Source organism: Taudactylus pleione, unplaced genomic scaffold (genome assembly GCF_031769625.1).
Source record: "Taudactylus pleione unplaced genomic scaffold, aTauple2 ptg000326l, whole genome shotgun sequence".
In the NCBI taxonomy this organism is placed as follows: domain Eukaryota; kingdom Metazoa; phylum Chordata; class Amphibia; order Anura; family Myobatrachidae; genus Taudactylus; species Taudactylus pleione.
Window position 1 is genome coordinate 9,546,674 of NW_028284727.1, and position 21,601 is coordinate 9,568,274.

General features: G+C 42.8%; 1 protein-coding gene across 1 annotated transcript; it reads right to left on the reverse strand.

Moving 5' to 3' along the window:
* Positions 1-8,681: 8,681 nt before the first annotated feature.
* Positions 8,682-13,755, reverse strand: LOC148509482 (fatty acid-binding protein, brain). The gene is made up of 4 exons (XM_088443072.1): positions 13,566-13,755; positions 13,022-13,194; positions 10,891-10,992; positions 8,682-8,961 (listed from the first exon to the last, which is right to left on the reverse strand). The coding sequence occupies exons 1-4, from the start codon at positions 13,636-13,638 to the stop codon at positions 8,911-8,913; spliced, it is 399 nt and encodes a 132-aa protein (XP_088299198.1). The 5' UTR covers positions 13,639-13,755; the 3' UTR covers positions 8,682-8,910.
* Between the last annotated feature and the right edge of the window lie 7,846 nt (positions 13,756-21,601).

The following is a 21,601-nucleotide window of genomic DNA, read 5'->3' on the forward strand; positions in this document are numbered from 1 at the left end:
AACCCTAAGCCCTAATCTTCACCCTAACCATAACCCTCCCCTTGGTTCCCAACCATAACCCTCCCTCCTGGTGCCTAACCCTAACCATCGGGATAGGTACTGTACTTGACCCTAACCGTCCCTTCTAGTGCCTAACCCTAACCCTTCGGTAAGTGCCTAACCCTAATCCTTTCTCCTGGTACCTAACCCTAACCGTTGGGGTAACTGCCTAACCCTAACCACCGGGGTAAGTGCCTAACCCTAACCCTCTGGTAAGTGCCTAACCCTAAACCTAACCCTAACCCTCTGGTAAGAGCCTAACTCTAACCCTCAGGTAAGTGTCGAACCCTACCCCTAACTTTAAACCTAACCTTAACCCTCCCTCCTGGTCCCTAACCCTAACCGTTGGGGTAGGTGCCTGACCCTAACCGTCCCTTCTAGTGCCTAACCCTAACTGTCCTGTAAGTGCCTAACCTTAAACAACAACAAAAAATACTTCGACCATTTTCAGTGTGTCGACCTTTTGTCCCTGTTGACCTTTTGTACCAGTCAACCTACTGACTGTCTAACATCTAGTGTCCATCTAGACATTGGAAAAAAGGTGGGCCAGGTGAGCTCTCTCGATGTGCAGGAAAGGGATGGGTGTGTGTTATGTGGTGCTAGTGTGAAACAATAGACAGAACAACCTGATGAGGGGCCAAACAGTTTAATGAAAAGACACAGTGCTTCTCTGGAATAGTCCCAGGAAGGGTTATGTGGGGGTGGTGTGGCTGGCTCAGGGGGAAGGTGGGTGGACCCTTTTAGGGGCCTCCATTCTGTGTGGTTCTGGACCAGCATGTTATCCCTGCTGTACCTATGGTCTACAGACTTGGTAGTATGGTGGTGGTGTGGGTGAGAGTGTTGCTGCGGCGGCATCCCGCACTGGCTAGCAAGTGTGCAACTTACCTGCCTGTAGGTTGCCTTTGATGTGGTGTTGCAGATGGGGTATGGCAGCGTTGAGGTGGTGTAGGACTGGTCCTGGTAGGACGGCGGTTGTCAGCGCCGGGTAAGCGGTGCTGGGGTCTCAAGCATGCCTGGGGTGAGTGATATACCCCTATTGGTGGATGCTGCCCATGCAACACCCGTGTGTTGATGAAAGTCTGGTCCTGGTAGGACAGTGGGCGCCGGGCGGGCGGTGCTGGGGTCTGAAGCACACCTCGACTTGGTGTGGTTAGGTGCCGCTGTGCTGCAGTTTGTGGGTGGCTGCTTGCCAGGGACTGGGTGGGTGGCAGTGGTGGGAGCAGAGATGCGGCATTCACAATCGGTCTCTGTGTGCCGTTCGTGAGGCCGATGGTGGAGGGGAGTGCCATGCAGTACAGGGCAGGGTGCCATTTGCTGATGGCGTTCGCGGCTCCGTAGACTAACGGGACTCCTTGGCTCTTGGGGAGGCGACAGATGAGGGCAGTCACGCTACTTGTGGTAGCTGGGTAGGTGCGCGTCTCGGTGCAGAGGTGTGGTGGGGATGTCTCCAACGCATTTTGGCTTTGGGCCTTCTTCAAGGAGATTACTGAGGTGTAGTGCAGGATGGGGTTATATGCTGGGCTTCTGGTGGACCTGTGATGTGATTGACCAATGAGGAAACATCCCCACCACATCTCGCTACCTCCCGCCTTTTTACATTTGTCTGTGCAATATTCAGGCAGTGCACCCTTTAGATGTAACTAAAAAAATTTTGAAGCTGAAATATATAGGAATAGTCATTCCTAATTGGATATTATTTTTCTTTATAATGTCTACAGCTAAATAACAGCAATTTACATTCACTTGTCTTTTTTTCTAACTCTTGTGGTCAACTGCAGGGATGAGTATTAGAAAAAGGCAAGCATTAGCAGCAAGAAGATTTGCTGGCTCATATTTAAAGGAGGACTGTCTTTAGGACAAAGGAGGATATTCCCCAATCTGCATGTTAAAAGGTCAACATGAAAATGGTCGACACAAAAATGGTCAACGCATAATTTTTTTTAGCGCTAATCTTCACCCTAACCCTTCCATTGTTGCCTAACCCTCCCTCCTGGTGCCTAACCCTAACAATCGGGGTAGCTGCCTGATCCTAAACATCCCTTCTAGTGCCTAACCCTAACCCTCTGGTAAGTGCCTAACTCTAACCCTTCTCCTGGTGCCTAACCTTAACCATCTGGTAAGTGCCTAACCATAAACCTAACCCTTACCCCCCCTCCTGGTGCCTAACCGTAACCCTCCAGTAAGTGCCTAACCCTCTGGTAAGTGCCTAATCCTACCCCTAACCCTAAACCTAACCCTTTCTCCTGGTGCCTAACCCTAACCATTGAGGTAGATGCCTGATCCTAACCATCCCTTCTAGTGCCTAACCCTAACCTTCCAGTAAGTGCCTAACCATTCTCCTGTTAGATAACCCTAACCGTCAGGGTAAGTGCCTAACCCTAACCATCGGGGTAAGTGCCTAACCTTAACCCTCTGGTAAGTGCCTAACCCTAAACCTAACCATAACCCCTACCTCCTGGTGCCTAACCCTAACCCTACGGTAAGTGCCTAACCTTTACCCTCCTATAAGTGCCTAACCCTACCCCTAACCCTCCCTCCTGGTGCCTAACCCTAACCGTCAGGGTACGTTTCTGACCCTTACCAACCCTTCTAGTGCCTAACCCTAACCATCCTGTAAGTGCCTAATCCTTAACACTAAACAACAAAAAAATGTGTCGACCATTTTTGTGTTAACCATTTTCATGACAACCGTTTGAACTTGTCAATCTTCTTGCAAGTCAACCTAGTGTGTCGACCTTTTGTCCATGTCAACCTATTGACTGTCTAACATATGTCTAAAATCTATATTAGAAAACATAATGTAAAGTTTGCAAAAGTGTGTGTTACGCTGCCACAAAAGTCAGTGTTTATAGACGTGGTCCTGATAGGCGAGATTACTCATACTGTGTAAGCTATCTTGGCGGTCAGAAAAGGGAAGAGAAGAAACAGTGAAGTGTTTTGGGGACAAAAAGCATTTTCAGGACCAGTTTCATGAATTGATGGAACAGATGGAGCAGTGCAGAGAGTTTGTTAGATTCCTTTAGATATTATGGCATATATAATGTATTTAGATTATGGGCCTGATTCAGACCCGCTCGCAAGCGCATTGCGCTCGCAAGCGGGTCGATTGTGGGCCAGTGCGCATGTGAGGCATGCGCACTGCGCATGCGCGAGCCCCGGAGCAAGCGCAAAAAGCACTTGCTCCAGTGTTCGCATCCAAAAGGGGCGGCTATAGATGTTGATCGACAGCTCGCCCCGTTTTGGAGGCGGGCAGGGGGGGCGGCAGGCCAAATGGCGGCGTTCCCAAAGGAATGCCTGCCGTTTGGGGCGGCCCAACTGACATCATGAGTGATGTCAGTGGGTGAGCTTCCGGCTTTATTAGAGCCGAAAGTTCACTGGGGCTTGCGGGAACGAGATCCTACCACAAAGGTCCCGTCGCAAGCCCGATGGTCGCGATGGTCGCGACCATCACCTGGCCACTCGCAAAAGCTGTGGGTGGTCACCCACAGCTATGCAAGCGGCCAGGAGGCCGGACTTAAAAAAAAAAGTGGCTGCCCTGATATTCAGAGCGAGCGCACGCTTTTTGTGTGCGGCTCTGAATCAGGCCCTATGTACGGTATATTATATACACTGTCGTGCATTTTCTGCTTTAATGGTATTTTTGTTATCTAACTTATTATTACAAGTCTGCTGGTTCTACTGCTCCTTTTTCCTCACCTTAAGGGGTCTATTCATTATGTTAATTATCGGGCTCTGAACGCACCCCGATAATTAACATACTAACTCGACGCGAGTGACAGAGCAATTCATCACTGCTCCGGTGCAGAGACAGTTGATCCGAAAATCAGCTGTCTCCCCGAAGCACTTCACTGATCCTTTCGGAACACTGACACTAGTGTGCATGCGTGACCTACAGGTCAGGGGCGGAGGGATCCAAATTGATCCTTCTTTGCAACCAGGGAATGCAAGCCACGAGCGGGAGCAGACGCCATCTGACGATAGTGAATGCTCCCGGAGTCAAGCTCAGAAAATTTGTATTTTCGGAGCTTGATGAATTTTGTCCCCATACTAGTGGGTAGTAAATGCTATAAGACAATGTATTATACAAACAAATTGACACTAATCAATTATCATGTAAACGCATCCATAAAATTATTATGGCTGAAATCAACACCTGAGGATATAAATGCCTCTAATAACTTAAAATAAAGTCACATATGGAGAATATTGTTAATTATAACAATTCAACATGATAAATAAACTGATGATAGTAAACATCTGGCGAAATATCAAAAAATTAATAGTAACCATATCAAAAACCTTTGTGGGATCATGATAATAAACTAAGGCCCTCATTCAGAGCCGCTCGTTAGCGGCAGTACGCTCGCTCCGAGCGATGTTTGCACATCTGCGCATGCGTACGGTTTTTAGTACGCATGCGCGAACCAGTCAGTGCGGCCGAAAATCGTTGGTACGCAATATAGCGAGGGCCTGCTATTTTGAGTGACAGAATGAGGCGTATGTGGGTGGTAACAGGGGAAGGAGCTTGAAAATGGGGAGTGGAGATCCGAACGCAGGCGTGCTTAAAGGTCAAAACGGGCGTTTTATGGGTGTGTATATTTAAAACAGCAGCGTCATTGACCACGTCACTGGGTTATTTTATAGCCAGAACTGCTCGCAAATTTGTGGTAGCAAACACCAACCACAAGAATAGCGAGCAGTTCATACGCTGGTCGATGTACTCGATTAATCTAATAAATAGCGGACATGACGTATGGTGCGAGCGGCCAGGGGGCGTTTTTAACAAATAAACGAGCGTATGTTTTGCTCGCTCGTTCAGACTTAGAGGTGTGAACAGACTGCAATGTGCGTACGGATCATTTGAATAGCCACCCCTTGTTTTTAAACGAACGACCACAAATAGCGAACGGCTCTGAATCAGGCCCTAAGTCGGTATTCGTCGATTCAAATAAAGCATCACATTACTTAATGACCATTCGTGAGATAGAGTATCACAATCACTGATGTCCTCAAAGAGGAAATAACAGAATAGTCAGGGATAAAAGTAGCTGCTGGTAACTCTACTGAATCCCACCTGACCCAAGGTCATCTATGGGAAAACTGAAGAGCTGGCTGCATGCATCTACCCTTAGAAACAACAGAAGTGAGTGGTATGTTACTCAGACTTAGGGCCAAATGTAATAGGGTGTCTGTTTTAGTAACAGTACAAACTTGCACTTTTTAAAAGTGCGAGTTTGTACTGAAACTCGCAAATTCAATAGCCTGCGAACTTTTGCAGCTCGAGGCTACTGCATTTGCGAGTTTAGGCGAGTTTAGGACTATGTAAACTGACACCTTTTAATGCGAGCAGCATTAAAAGGTGCGAGTTTTAGAGTAGCCATTACAGATCAGTGAGATCCGTGATGGCTTCTGTGTGTGTTTAAAAAAAAAACCTCAGGTTACCTCAGGTTAATCTTGTGGTAACATCACTGATACAATGTCGCAACATTGTATCATTGATGTAACCACAAGATTAACCTCAATTAATCTTGCGGCTACGATGTAGCGGCTCCCTGCATAGACTTCTATGGGGAATTCTCACCATAGAAATCTATGGGAGACACAGGCTGGCCGCTTTCAGTTAATCAGGGAGCTGCTCCGACGGAGATGCTCCCTGATTGGCTGGCGGCCCCTTCACTGACGGGGCACACGTGTGCCCCGGTCATTTACGCAGAGCAAAGGTATGTGTACACACATACCTTTGTTCAGTCCGCATGGATCGGGTTTTTTGCATGTTTGTTATTTTAACCCCTGGATTGCCTACTTGGACAAGTGGACGCAAACGACGCATAGGAGAGGTGAGTATGGATTTTTTTATTTCAGGTACACCCCCATGGATTACTTCGGATACTAGGTGAGTATGTGTGAGTGTGAGTGTGCATGTATGTTTTATTAAAATTTTACTTTCACGGTGTATGTTTGTTTATTTACGTATTTCTTTAGTTGTGGAACTACAAGTGCCAGCGGGCCCGTAATGCCCCACATGCTGGTATTTGTGGTTCTCCAAATACCAGCATGCAGGAGAGGCTTGCTGGTACTTGTGGTTCTACAATTAAAGACAATATGGAAGCTTTATTTTTACACTTTACACTAACACTATCAACCCGGCACCCATGGCCATAGGGTGCTGGGGATATGTGCATGTTTTTGTGTTAATCTGACCTGCTCAGGATATACTCGCTAGCCTGAAGCAGGTCTAATATTTTGGGACTTTTTGTTATCTTTTTTTTGCGAGTCTGAAACAGACACTATTACATTGGGCGAGTTGATTGTTTTCGATGTGAAAACATCTGGATGCGAGTTTGAGAATGGGGAGTTTTAGTAACTCTGAAAAATGTGAGTTTTAGTGAACAGACACCCTATTACATTGGCGAGTTGTGAAAAATTGCGAGTTTAGCTCCAAACTCGCAATTTACCAAATGAGACTACCTATTACATTTGGCCCATAGTCTCTATTCCTGGACGTCATACTGATGTATAGGACGCACAGTGACTGGACCACTTCTCTGAGATTATAACCAGTCAATTAGAGAGATACAATAGTGTTGAACTAGTGCTAGGCACCACTAAATGGAGGTATAATGGCTAGTATGGAAAACTGTCATAGAGCTAAACTCTGTTATACCCCCAAAAAATGTGAATATAAGGATAGTTAGGGAACAGGACCGATACTCCCAGTTCTATCACAACTCACTGGTCTATTAGCCAGTGATGTGAAGTGTGACATGACAGAGGACGGTTATACCCTATGAAGATAAAGAGTGAGTGGTACATTACTCAGGTGTTCCTTTCTGCTTTCAAGTGTCATACTCAAGGCATAGGACACCTGATGAGAGAAGTACTGATCTGAGATTGTACCTAAACAATCAGAGAGATACACAGCACTAGACTCAACTAGTATATATAAAATGGTCAGAGATTATAAAATATATTTATTTAGGTTGCAATCTATCACAAGAATGGTAAGCAGGAGATATCTGTGAATGATGAATGGAGAGCTGAAAACCTTGCGAACACTTTTTTAAAATTGGCTACCGCGGGTATTGGGAGCACGCATTCCCGCGGTAATCCAAAATTGGGCGCAAGGATTTTTTCCTCGCTAAACCTAGTGCCCAATTGAATATGCACCTTAATTTCTACAATTGCAGGTGAGAATGTTCATTCCAAGCCGTCGTTAAGGGTCTCGCACCAAAGGGGGCGTGCTGTCGATGGTGATTGACAGCACGCCCCCTATGGTGGGCGTGCCGGGGGAATGGCTGCCCAGATGGAGGCGTTCCCATGGGAACGCCTGCCGTCTGGGTCCGGCCCCACTGACATCACTAGTGATGTCAGTGGGAGTGCTTTTGGCTCTGATAGAGCTATAAGCACTCCTGGGCTTGCGGTAGTGAGACCCTACCGCAGGGTCTCGTCGCAAGCCCAAGGGATGGCCCTAATTCAGAGTGAGTGCTCTGTCAGAGCGTCCGGCTCTGAATCAGGGCCTAAGTGTGCACATTTATGCACACTGCTTATTAGTGAGATCCATCCAAAAATTCTATCAGTTATCCTGACTAGTCAGGTAATTGCAGAAACCACTCCCTTGGTGATGCTGATGATGATGTAATATACGTGCAATATTTCTATTAGCCTGCATCATGTAGTCACCTGCATATGAAGTGTATGAGGAGGCACATGCACAATCTCTGCAAGTTCTGCCCCCTTCCTGCCCCTTGTGCCAGCACATGCACAGTGAAGACTCTGGAATTGCAATATACTGCACATGGTCATTTTCCTGGGATTTTATTACTGCATATCTATGGGAAAGGGGTGCTGGTACCATTTTCCTGGTGATTTCTTCAGCAGGTAAGTATATTTAATAGGCACAGAGTGTGTGGTGTGGGTCCCCCTTGGCCAGGGGCCCATGATCACTGTTCATCCTGCACCCATTATAAATATGCAGTAGAAGTTTGGTTATTAAGGGGGAGATGTAACAAACCTCCTGAAGGGGAAAAATAGAGAGGTTGCCCAAAGAAACTGATTAGCTTCTAGTTGTCATGTTAGATAAATGATAGCTAAAAGCTGATTGGTTGCTATGGACATCTTCTCTAATTTTTTCTTCTCACTAAGTTTGAGATAAATACCCCTTAGTATCCTGATAAAGATAATATTGGAGTTAAGTTGGGTTGGGCATGAAACTCTATCCAAGCATACTGTATACAGGTACGGTAGTGCACTGACTATACAACTGGCTCACTAAAACCTCATTCATCTTGCAAGAAATAAACCCACACACTGATGCCCTCCTCAATATCACACACACCTTCTCACCTCACAGGCCTCCAGCATCAGATCTATTCCCCTGCCCAGCTGATTGAAAGCTCTCATTGATCTCTCCTTATTAATTTTATTGCATGTGGCTACTTGTAGGGATTTTTTTATACCTTTATTTCTTTAACTGCACTAAAACCAGTGAGCCTGGCAGTGTGGAACCCACTTAGCCTGTCATAACAGTTAATATTAATAAATCTATGTCCTAGGAATATCACAACCAGGTTATGGAAGCCAAGCAGCAACATACCAAATCTCATTCTGTTGAGTCTATGAATTCAAATAAAAGAGTCACGTCATGAATAAAAATACAGGTCTTTACCATTTTAATAAAAAGCTGTTACATTATTGTCATCAGCGATAATGCAAAGTTATCAATTTGGCAATGTACATATCAGATCCGAGATGCAGAAGGAGGTTTTCATTGCAGGACACATAAAAATGTCAGTAGTGGTGTATCATCTTCATTGCAGTTTGTACATGGCATGTAACACTTTAGTAACTAGTGAGCAGACAGGATGTCAGAGTTTATGCCTTCTCATATTGACGGACTGATACAATGTCACCAAAGGTTAGAGTCTGTAGAGAGAGCAGCAGCAGAAGAAAACATTTATTTCAATGCTCTGTTTTCAAAGTGAAACAGTAAATTCAAAAGGCTTAAAATAGAGGCTACATCAGTTACACTTGTTAAATTATGCATCAGTAAAGTGTCAATTTATAATTTATGGTTTTGTAGCCCTTTTCGTATATTTCGTGTGATATATGTTAGTGGTGGTGCTTATGTGAAAATATAAATTAAATATAGTCTGTTAAATTGATCATGATGTCTTGACATAATCTCTTTGGTGTGGTTGTAGCGAAGAGGTGGTTATCATGGCTTCATGGTTGTATTATTTTGATGTAATAAAGAAGCAAAATAGTTTTATTTCCTACTTAATAAGTGCGGTATGATTTACAGCCGGCCAAGAGCGGCTGCCCGGCAGGGGTGACAATCCCGATCATCTAAGATAAGTATTTCCTAACCCTAATCTACCCCTTAACCTTAACCTCCCCCCCAAGTGCCTAACCCTAATCCCCCTCTAAGTGCCTAAACCTAAACCTAACCCGCCCTTCCCCGACACCTAAACCTAAGTCCCCCAGGGGGATGCCTTACCCTAACCTCTCCCCGGGGGTGCCTAACCCTAAACCCCCCTTCCCCTAGCCTAACCGTAACCTAATGGGTGGTGCCTAACCCTAAGTACCCCTCTGGGAGCCCTAAACCTAACTCTCCTCCCCCACCGCTGTCCGCGCCCGGCACCCAGCTTACCTTCAATCGGTAAGCCGGGTGTCGGGCTCCCGACATAGGTAAAATGACAGGCATCGGGATTTCGACACCTGTCATTTAACCCTTGCCGGGATTAGACAGTCGGGAAGCCAGGAGTCGGGATTCTGTCGATCGGCTTCCCGACTGCTTCCATTATATCATCTATATAAAAGTGTTGCATAATGTTTTGCATGTAATAAAGTGTTCAGGGATATGTTTGTCTTTTTATTTTATTTTTTGTGTGGAGAGGTTTGTGTTTTAGGCAATGTATTGTCTGTACTAGCTTTTAATGGATTAGGAATATCATGGTTAAAATATTATGACATTTGGGGTTATGTAATGTTTATCATGGTACTTTTGTACAGTTTTCTTTTAAATATGCATGGAAACAGATTAAAACTATGTGTTTTCAGCAGTTTATCCATGCAGAGCGTTTAATCCAAGGGGAACAAGCTGACTGGTATGTTTACCATACATATAATTGAGTCAGCTTGGTATAACCTATAGACCAGCTGTTTCAGTCATTTACAACAGATGGCTTTGAAATAATAACTGAGAAAGTGATTATTTAATTTGGGTCTAAGAAAGGCGATCATAACTAAAATCCGAGGATCTCCAAGACCTACTGGAAAATATAAGGGGGCATAAATACATTATCTTCTATTACACAATGGTCTGCTCTCTAATGCTGATTCTGACTTGGCATTATTATTATTAATTATAAGTGATCAAAATTAGTATTTTATGATTTAAACTCTTAAATTGTGAACTGACAAAGCAAGCTGTGTAAAATGGGATGACAGAGTTTGTAATCTGAGCAAAAATAATGCCCCAAAGCTTTTCTGGGTATCTGATAATGTAATCACCTTATATATCAATAGGCCTCTGGCAGAAAGTAGTTATACATTAACTATTATTTTGCCTGTAATTTGAAAAGTTTAGGGAGACCCTATATACATCATATAGAAGGATTCCCTAAATTATTAATTTAATATTTCCATTTCTGCAGTCCTAAATGGTAAGAGACATTTCACCATTATCAGTTTCAATGCACAAGTTGCATGACAACATGTAGAAATTCTGTTTCAGAAATCTAAAGATATATTTATCCCAAAGGCCATTTGCTTGTGACCTAGCATAAGCTGGATTTCGCCAAATAATATACTTTCATGTTTAGAGCTATCTCCATCTCCTTCTCTACTCACCATAACCATTTTATCATCTTTAATTTCTCTTACAAACTTTGTTTCTTTACCATCCCACTTCTGTACGTGGACCAGCTTATCCCCTTCTAGGGTTACCCTGGACTGTTGGAAGACAGAAATGTGATAAAGTTAAGGATACAATGGATAACAAGACAGCTTGCTTTAAACTACTACTATTGTTTACTTTATTTACAAGGGTTTAAAAAATATATTTTTTTTTACATGTACCCTACATATGTTATTCAGGGAAAGCATGAAAATGTGTATCATTCACTAACTATCCTACGTTTTTGCCACCACTCCCCATAACTGCCCCTATAAGGCACCTGAATGTCAATCTCTTTGCAAAGAAATCCTCACTGCGACCGGCATCGCCAATGTAACTTGATGCATGTACAGTTGGCCGATAATCAGTCAACTGCATAAATATTTACATTGAATAAATATCTGAATCAGGCCAAGAGTCTGAATCTCTATACAAAGTGTTACGCTACAGCAGCCGCGGGTTTATCTCACACCAAGTTGTGTTGTGCTTCATCTGCTACATTGTACATATTTAAAACGAATTCCGATGTGGTTACAGTCACAGCCCAGCATCTCTAGTACACTTTGAGTGGTTTCTGCAATGCGAATAAGACACACAATTAAAAAAAAAGATGGTACACTACACCTCTCTCAGCATCTCAGTCACGCTGGGTGTATTACGCCGTATGGCGTATAGGCTCCAGGAGTATGAGGACACATCTGTAGGTGTTTATTGTAGGGGTTAAAACTCAATGTACTTTACACCTAAAAACTAGTCTTATGTGAGGTACATGGGCATAACTACCATAGGTGCAAGGGATGCAGCGGCTATGGGGCCCAGAGCTGAGGGGGCCCATCTTCCTTGTCAAAGTTACATATGTTATATACATTTTTCACCAATGGGTGGTACATAGGTGCCCTTACAGACTTTTGCTATGGGGCCTTCAAATACCTAGTTACGCTCCTTGAACACCAAATCGTTAGATCAGCTAACCCACCGATCGATCTAATGCTTTGGCAAGATAATGCACAAACAACTTTGTGCATATACACTTACCAATCAGCTGCCCCATATGTCTGACTAGAAGAACCATGGGTGATGCAATATATCTATGAAAGCTATATTGTGTGTACACACTACCAGATGGACTGAGCAATATATAGTTTGTCAGCTGTACAGATGTTATATTGCCTAGTGTGTACTCAGCATTACCATAACAGACTGAGGTCAACTTAGCAGCACGCATAATTAAACTGATGTCAAGTTATTTTTTTCCAATACTTCTCAGGCTGGAACATACAAGGCTACCATTACATTGAAAAAGAAATTAATGCAATAATTATGTAACAAAGTTGAGAAAGAGAGAGATCCTGTGTCACTGTTTGTTTGTAATTCTGGGAGTATAGGGCAAAAGTTGTAACTGCCCCTTTAAAAATAATTATCAATTATTTAGATAGTTTATAGTTAGTTATTTTTATCGAGCTATAAGACCAACAAGTAGCCAAAAATGTAAAATAATTTTTATTACAGTATTTTGTTAAAAACAAGCTAGTTTTTATGTACAAAAGTTGCAAATATTGTTATATTTATATATATATATATATATATATATATATAAAATTTACGTTATCTACTAAGTTACTAAGAGACCTGCAATTGGTGAACAAAAATAAAATATTGTAGAAATGAGTGAAATAATCTCCCAGTAATGGGTAGTGTCACTGCTTCAATCTGTGAAAGCAGCTCTACAACATATCCATTTTTCCCAAAACAATGCCAAACTTTATTATTAACCTTTATTATGTATCTAACCTGTAGTACAATATATAACTCTTCCTCAATAAGTTATTGCAATGTGTTACACAGTAAAATCACAAGAACGCTATTGAAAATTTATATTGAAAATTTAAATCATTTGCATTATTTCTCTGCAACAAAAATACCCTGAAAACTGATTTAGTTCACAACTGATCTTAAATAATAAAAAAAAAAACATTTGCTCGCAGTGTTTTAAAGTAACAGAGAACATCAGCCAGCTCTTTTTTTTTAAATCCCCTTTTACCGTTTGTCTCAGATAATGCTACTTGCTTATTATTGACCACTCACCTTGCAGTTCCTGTCATCAGCGGTGGCTTCATCAAATTCTTCATCTATCTTGAAACTGATCTCTGTATTCTTGAACGTGCTCTGGGTCCTGATCACTACTTTGTCACCTTCTTGGCCGATGATGACAGTTGGCTTAGTCACATTTCCCACCTGTCTGGTAGCAAAGCCAACTCCTGCAGAAAGCAGCAAAGAAATAAAATGAACAGTCATAAAAGTGAAGTTAAACGGTGTCCCATCTACTGGTGAATGCATTACAGCAAGCAGTAAAAATTAGACACTATATATCGATAATGATAACTGTGTAAAAGACCTCTAACAATTCTATTGGAGTCCTACTTTGTTATCACTAAGCAGTAAAGTCATCTGCTGGTTGGAATAGATCCTAATCCTGTAAGTGACTTGGAAATGCCTGCAGTCTGCTGGTGTTTAAAAAGCGAGGTTGCAGATTTGCTGGCTTGTGGCTCAGTAGATGCTGGGCATTACCACTATCTACAACAGATGCTGTACACATCACAAGTATTTAGGTTTCAGAATGTGCACATACCCAGGGCTTTCATGTACTCATCAAAGTTCTGGCTGTCTATCAGTTTCCAGGTGGCACAGAAAGCATCTACCATTTTATCAGTGGATGTAGGGAACAGCACAGTGTAAAATATGATCTTGCTTTTGTCCTGTCTATGAGATGCTCTGTTCTGCTTTACATGGGAGCTGTACTTATTGGGAGACTTGCAACTGGTGATAAGGGCTGGACATATGAAAGAAGAAAGGGGTCCAACCCTATCAAGCCTTGCACACCAATAGACTGGCAATGGGCGTGGCATGGATAATTCTTCAGGCTCAGACAAAGGGTCAGGAAACTAAAGGCATAGCCTACTGCACTTGAACTCATTCTACAAGAGGTCAGAAAAAAAAACAAGCTTCATTTCTAGACTTATTTTAAGATGAGTTCCCTAAGACAGAGTCCTGCGTATGAACAGGAATATTTGTATTCTTCTATCACATACTCATAATATATTGAAAAGAATGAAATATTAAATCAAATGGGTATGAGTTACATATACTGTACCTGAAAACAGCATAAACAAGAACTAAAAGTCACATGAATATAGAACTGTGACAATAAAATTTGTCAAAATATCGCACTCCCCACAGATGTATTTAAAATGACAAACTTATCTAAGCATCCACTTCTGTCCACAATATACGCATTGGTAACTCAGCAGGAAGGGAACAAATGAGGTTGCTTTTTATATGCCTAGCCATGTTTCTAGCATACTTATGAATATAGATGTAAGATTAAATTATTATTATAGATACACTTTTAAAATGTTAATGATGCAAAATCTATTAGAGAAAAGAATGTGGATTACTGTCTATGATTATATTTGTAATTGAAGGGTATTTTTTTCCCCAGCAATAGAGTTAATTTCATGCTGTGATGTGAGGTTACTGCAGTTCATCCCAAATGCTAAGCATGGTGGTGGGGGTGGGAGTATGGATGGTGATTAAACACTAGGGCTACAGCAGGTTTCTGAATGTAATCCAATTGTTGCAATGCCTGTCCAGAAGAACAATGAGCTGCTTTATTGCTGTAAGATGAATCTTGCAGTAACATTTACACTTGATATATCGCTGTATTATTTAACACTTTATTAACAATAATCAGAAATGTTTATTCTATTACGCATGCAAGTCAAATATAATAATTACAAAGAACCAAAGGCATAACTAATGGGGAAATGGCAGCACACAGGGCACTATCAGAAAGGAACAAATGGGCCTTTAAGTACAAACTTATTATACATCATTATGCATTTTCCTGGCACTTATATGATTGACAAAATAATGAGAATAATATTATGTATATACAGTATATTTCAAAATAATGTGCCAGATTGACAGTATGCTATTAGTGCCCTATATGATTCTAACTGGGGAGGGTGCACACATCGTAGTGGGTATGACTTGATAGTGTTTAGAGGATCCCATTACAATTTTGCAAGGGGACCCAGACATTTCTAGCTATGCCTCTGCTACTGCTAAGAAGATCTACAGTATGTTGAATCCTGTTTTTGTTCCTGTTGCTTGCTCCAGTCAAAGGGCGGAATTCATTTCGTGGCCCGCATCTCCCGTCTAAAGTGACAGAAGATCGCAGGCCGCTATTTAATTGTGCCAGCGTTTCACGCTGATCGCACCCAAAGTGGTCGGGTTTAGCCGCGTAAAACTGCTAACCCCGACCAAAGTGCTGGACGCGATCGCGAAAAGTGCCGTTTGGGCGCCCAAAGAGGACACTTTTCGCCGATTTCAGCCCGCACCCCTCTGGGGCTGCGAGCTGAAATTGAGCGCTAGCAGCTGATCGCACCCGACAGGAGCAACAATAGAATAGCTCCGTCGGGTGCAAAGGGGGGGAATAATCAATTGAATTCCGTCCAATGAATCTTTCTTCTGTCCCATATTACAATATGCTGCTCGATCTCCTCAAAAAGGAGATTCTAATGTTTAATATATTCCAATATGTACTTGGAACACATACATAAGCAGATCTGACCATTCATTCAGATCACTGATCTATGGAGGTGATTCAGACCCGCTCGCTAGGATGTGAATGCTCATAGCTGGCCGATAGTTGCGATCTGCGCATGCGTATGCATCACAATGCGCTTGCACAAACCATTGTGAAAGATTAGAATGCGATCACTCATTGTGCATAGACAGCCCAGCAGAGTGAGTGACAGGAGAGGCCATTTGTGGGTGGTGACAGGGGCAGACCACTAGAAACGGGGGAGTGGAAGTGCGAACACAGGCGTGTTGCAACGCCGTTTCAGAGGCATGCATAATTAAAAGGCAGCGTCATAGTACACGTCACTTGGTGGGATTTCACTGAAGTGATCGCAGTGCTTGCGGCAGGGTATAGTCATCCTCAAGCTCTGCAATTGCATCCGATGGTGCTCGATGTACCAATGTTTTCATGCACTTCCAGGAGATGACGTGCGCAAGTGGGCGTCTTATGAATGGCTGGTGGGCATCTGTATACACTAAGTGATCGCACGCGAAGACATAGTTGTGCTAATGCCTTGCCGTGTGATCGCCTGCCTTGCTGGGTGTGCGCTGGATTTGCATACACAGGCTGCGAGTGAACGCATCTAGTGAGTAGGTCTGAATAAGCTCCTATGTTTGATGTGACCACACATGGAGAGGAAGAGCTAGCATGATGACTGCATAAGTATGGCCCTGACTGTGTGGACTTTGTATATTCTCCCTGTGCTTGTGTGGGTTTCCTTAGGGTACTCCAGTTTCCTCCCACACTCCAAAAATATACTGGTAGGTTAATTGGCTAATAACATAAATTAAACCTGGTAATAAATAAATAAAAAATAATAAAGATGGGGAAAATGTATCAAACTTCTAAAGAGAACAATTGCAAAAGATGCCTATAGCAACCAATCTGATTATACGTATCATTATATCGAATGAACTTGAAAAATGATAGCTAGAAGCTGATTGGTTGCTATTGACAACCTCTCCACTTATCCTCTTTAGAAGGTTTGATACATCTGCCCCACAATTATATGCAATTATCTGTGTGATTGGATTTCCAGCTATTCTGATTAACTTTTAAAATATTAAAATTTAGGTACACAATTTAGCTATTTAGGTACAAAATGATGTAGTCAGTATAACCTTGTACGACACTGGGCTATGCTGTCACAGCCCAGCACCTCACTGCTAGTCCAACAGGCACAGAAATGCTCCACCCACTCCACATTCCAGCTTGTTTGTGATGGCTCTGGGTACAGTGTACGATTTTACTTATTTTTACAGCTTAAGTACAGTCTATAACTGAGTGAAATAAAACAGTTATGTGAGTTATTCAGATTTTGTAATGATTGGGTCTAAGGTAGCATCTGTGGTGCAGCACGTTTGACAGATCATCATCATCAACCAGAACTTTTCTCCAAAGTTGGCAGTTCCTCTAATGCAGTGGTCGGGGAACAGGGGTAAATTGCCCCATTTGGGGTAAAACGGAAATTCCTGGGGGTAATGGACGGACAGCTGGGCATGCATATGAATGATTCAGGACTTTTGACAGAAAACTCCAGTTATACATCTTAATACTAACTTTGCAGTATGGTGTGTCGGGCTGGTAGTCATTGACTAGGACTAGGGTTGCACATTGAATATTGATTTATCAAAGCTATCGATAATCCAGTCCAATAATCAATTTTTATTTGCTGTTGATTATTTTAGTTATTTAATTCCATCTACATTGTGCACACGATATATAGCATCAATCAATTCTGCCTTGATGATATCTTTCCCAGCTTGATCACTGCCACTGATGAAGATGGTGGATAGACATAAGGGTCTACACACTGCTGCATGTTCATTTCTACATCCACAGGGAAGGATTTTAATGAATCCCATGCTTCGCTAACACAATAGTGAGAACCATTAGAGACCCTGGACCTCATTCAGACCCGCTCGCTAGATGCGTTCGCTCGCACAATGCGTATGCAAATTTGGGAAGGCAGGCAATCGCAGGGCAAGGTATTAGCACACCCACTATGTCTTGGCATGTGATCGCATTGTGTATGCAGACGCCCACCGGCCTGTCTTAAGATGCGCACGGCATGTTGGAATGAAAATCTGGTTATGTATGGGAGCCAATGCCAATCGACAATTTTTAGGAGTGAGTTTAGAAGTGATGTTGCCCATAGCAACCAATCAGATTTTACTTAACATTTAACTAGCACCTTCTAGAAGATAATAGCTAGAATCTGATTGGTTGGTATGGGCAACATCTCTTCTAAAACTCACTTCTAAAAACTCTCACTTTAGTAAATTTACCCAGTAGTGTCTGAACTCACTTCATTGGTTACTTTTTCAAATGGTTTCAGCACTATAGCTTGCATAAAATGGAGAGTATTCTAAACTATGCTGGACTAAGGTACATTCCACTTCCGCTCCTTATGTCATGGCTTGAATACACTTGAATAGTTTTTTGCTGTTTCTCCAGTTTCTAAAGCATATAAAGGGTGGAATTCCACCTGGTTAATAGGCCTTGCTTCAGTTGGTGGCATGACAAATGGAACTGTTGTTCAGTGGTGTAACAATGGTTTTTGGAGCCCAGGGCAAGTTTAAGAATGGCCCCCCTCCCCCCCTCCCACACACACACATATATAAACACAGAAAAGAAAAGTGTGCGTGCCGTAGGCCCGCGTAAAAAAAGGGTGTGGTCACATGCCGAAGGGGCGTGGTCAAATACCAAATGGGTTTGGTCACATACCGAATGGGGTGTGCCGACATGACACGCCACCTTTTTCTCGTCACTCTGGGAACATTCCTTTCCATTCCATATGCACCATACCTATGCGGTGGTTTCTCACAATGTGGTACCTCTGAAGAAATGTATCCTCCCTTGGAATATTAGCAAGGTCATCATCATACAACAGCGATTCAGCTAGACTCCTTCCCCCTATGTAACTTCCTTCCCCCTGTATCTCTCAGCTACACAATCTCCCCTTGTGTCATCTCTCATCCACACCACCGCCTCCCCCCTGCGTCATCTCTCAGCACGCCATCACCTCCCCCTGCGTTGTTTCTCAGCAACACCACCGTCTACCCCCTGCGTCATCTCTCAGCACACCATCATCTCCCCCCGCATCATCTCACAGCCACACCAGCACCTCCTCCCTCTGTCGTCTCTCAGCCACACCATCGCCTCTTCCCTCTGTCGTCTCTCAGCCACACCATCGCCTCCCCTCCGTGTCATCTCTCAGCACACCATCACAGATACACACACACTGACACAGACACACACACTGACACAGACATACATACACACACACTGACACAGATACACACAGTGACACACGCACACTGACACACACTGACACACATGCACACACACACAGTGACACACATACACACACACACTGACACAGATAAACACACATAGTGATGCACATACACACACAATGACACAGTGATACACACGCTGACACAGATACACACGCTGACACAGATACACACACAGTGACATGCACACTGACACACATACACACACACAGTGACACACATACACACACACTGACACAGATAAACAAACACACTGACACAGACACACACAGTGACACACATACTGACACACATACACACATACACACATACTGACACAGTGACACACACACACCTTTCACATAAATGCAGCCAGCCAAGTAAAAACATGGCTGACATCTATTGAAAGTTACCTCCCCCACTCCCCCCACCCACCGGCAGCCCTCCCCCAACCGGCAACCCTCCCCCCCACCAGAAAAAAAAAATACTTACCTGGCTGCAGTGGCTGGTCCGGAGCAGAGACAGCGCTGGGAAGGAGAATCATCCTGGTCTCCGGCGGCAGCTCTGAATGGCAACACTGCCTGGGAGGGGCTGTGCACTTTTGCTGCAGCTCCCCCTACAGTCCCCAGCAACACCAGCAGAGAGTGGCACACTTGCCTGCTCATCTTCAAAGTCACACAGTCATCTGGGACCGGGTGCAATGGTGGCGGGGAGGGTACGATGTCCTGGCCAGCGGTGCCCCCCTCTGCTGGGCCTGCAATGGCGCCCAGGGCATGTGCCCTGCTCGCACTGCCCTAGTTACGCTACTGCTGTTGTTGTAGTTAATGCAATTTTATACATGTGGTTGTTGAATGCTGAAAATGGGCAGAAATTGTTTGGGCCACAGACAGCATTTCCTGCACACACTTGTAATTTAAAAAAAATTCTGAACCACCAAGTTTGTGTTTGCAAAACATGGTACGTGCTCAAATTCATCCAGTTGTAATGCTCATACAACGTTACTTGAGTTATTGGAAATTACAAATTCTTAGGAGAGGCTTAATGGGGTAAACCATTTTTAAATCACGTCCATTACCTTTTCCAACAGGTTGACATCGGTATGTCTCTTAGTGAAGCAGGTGTATTAGATAGTTACTAATGCTGCTGCTGAAGGTAATACACCCACCCAGTGGGCTGTCACAGTCATGCAATCTTTAGTTTCACCAGTAATGTGTGTCTACAAATTGTAGTTAAGTGGATACTAGGCACAATGGCATTTTTTAGGACAAAAATACGTTTTTTTAACTTCTCGATAACGTTGAGGAATTGTGTTCTAGGAAAATGCAGTATGGTAAAATGGAATTTGGTAGTGGGGACACAGGACCTCAATTAACAGTCTAAAACCAGATGTACTGATGGCAGATATTGGACACAAATCTAATGCTAGCATAGCTGTCATAGCTTCAGTGATCTGTTTTGCAAGTAGATGGCTGCTTTCATACTTGCTTCCTTTTGCAAATGATTGTTTTACAGTAAATTGTTGTTTGAAACTACTAGTCTTTTTGGTCCCCCTCTGTGTCTTTGCAAATTCGATGAACGTGGACATCATCTGATTATTGAGGAGATTGATGATGAAGGTGTTAGCAGTGGAGATGGCATGTGCTGAGATCTATCCATTCTTGTGTTAAATGTTGCTAAACTGCATGTTATTATTTTACAGGATTTTTTAAATTTTCACAAATAATATGCATGAACTCACTGCAAATTACGCAACAGGGAGGAGGTTTCTAGATGCCTAACATCCCTACCTCTACTTACTTTCGGCACAAATGGTGCAGATGGCTTTGACAAATATTGTCAGGATTTGTGTTAAACAAAATTCCAAACAAAAAAGGTTGCTTTTTTGGTCTTATGCCCTTACTTTGGCAGAAAAAAACATCCTCCTCCTTAATTTTATTTTAACTTCTTCTTGTCCAATACTTTCATCATCAACAGCCTCATTAGCGTCAGATAAACAAATATCCCCCTGTTGCACTTCCACCATAGCATTCTCAATTTCTATATAACCATCATTACTTTTACCACTACTCATCCTCAGATTTACAGAGGGTACAGAAATGGTGGAAGGAGTCTTCTCCACAATTACAGTTTCAAAAATGTCAGACTCACAAATAGCACTTGTAGACACCCTTACACTCTCCTTAGGGATTTGTGAAGTTTGGGAATACACAGTTCATTCTTCAGCCTTAATGTTATTTTTGTGACCTGATTTACCTATTTAAAAGTTTACACCTCTAGAATCAGAGCAAGAAGATATTGCATGAGAGGTTATTATAGAAGATTCCTCACTGTGTTTGCCCCTTCCGCAATAGGTATTCTACAGCATGAAACAGCAGTAGCAGAACCACCACTCACAAAGGAAAGCCATGGTCTGAGCCTTTTCTTGCAAATGTGTGTGGTGTGTGGTGTATGGCATGGTGACAATCTTATGTTTTTTGGCAGTAAATTTCCTTTTATTATTAGAGGTGATGTTTTTTTTTCTTTAACACTATTGAAATATTATTTAGATTTCAGGTGACCTTTCTTATACCTTATTTCTTATACCTTATTTCTTCTTGTTCACCTTAATCATCATGACTGTCAGCAGCCTCAGCATTAGTACTGGGTTGCTGCTCCTGCTCTTCTATCCACTGATACATGATTGGTTTTATTTTTGACAGCAGCCAAGATAAGATTTATTGTCATGCTTGTTTGTGGAACCAG

Coding starts and splice junctions, on each gene's coding strand:
- LOC148509482 (XM_088443072.1), bottom strand. CDS start 13,638: ATGGTAGATGCTTTCTGTGCCACCTGGAAACTGATAGACAGCCAGAAC. Junction 10,993..13,021: donor CTGATGACAGGAACTGCAAG/GTGAGTGGTCAA, acceptor GTCTTCCAACAG/TCCAGGGTAACCCTAGAAGG. Junction 8,962..10,890: donor AAGATGATAAAATGGTTATG/GTGAGTAGAGAA, acceptor CTCTCTCTACAG/ACTCTAACCTTTGGTGACAT.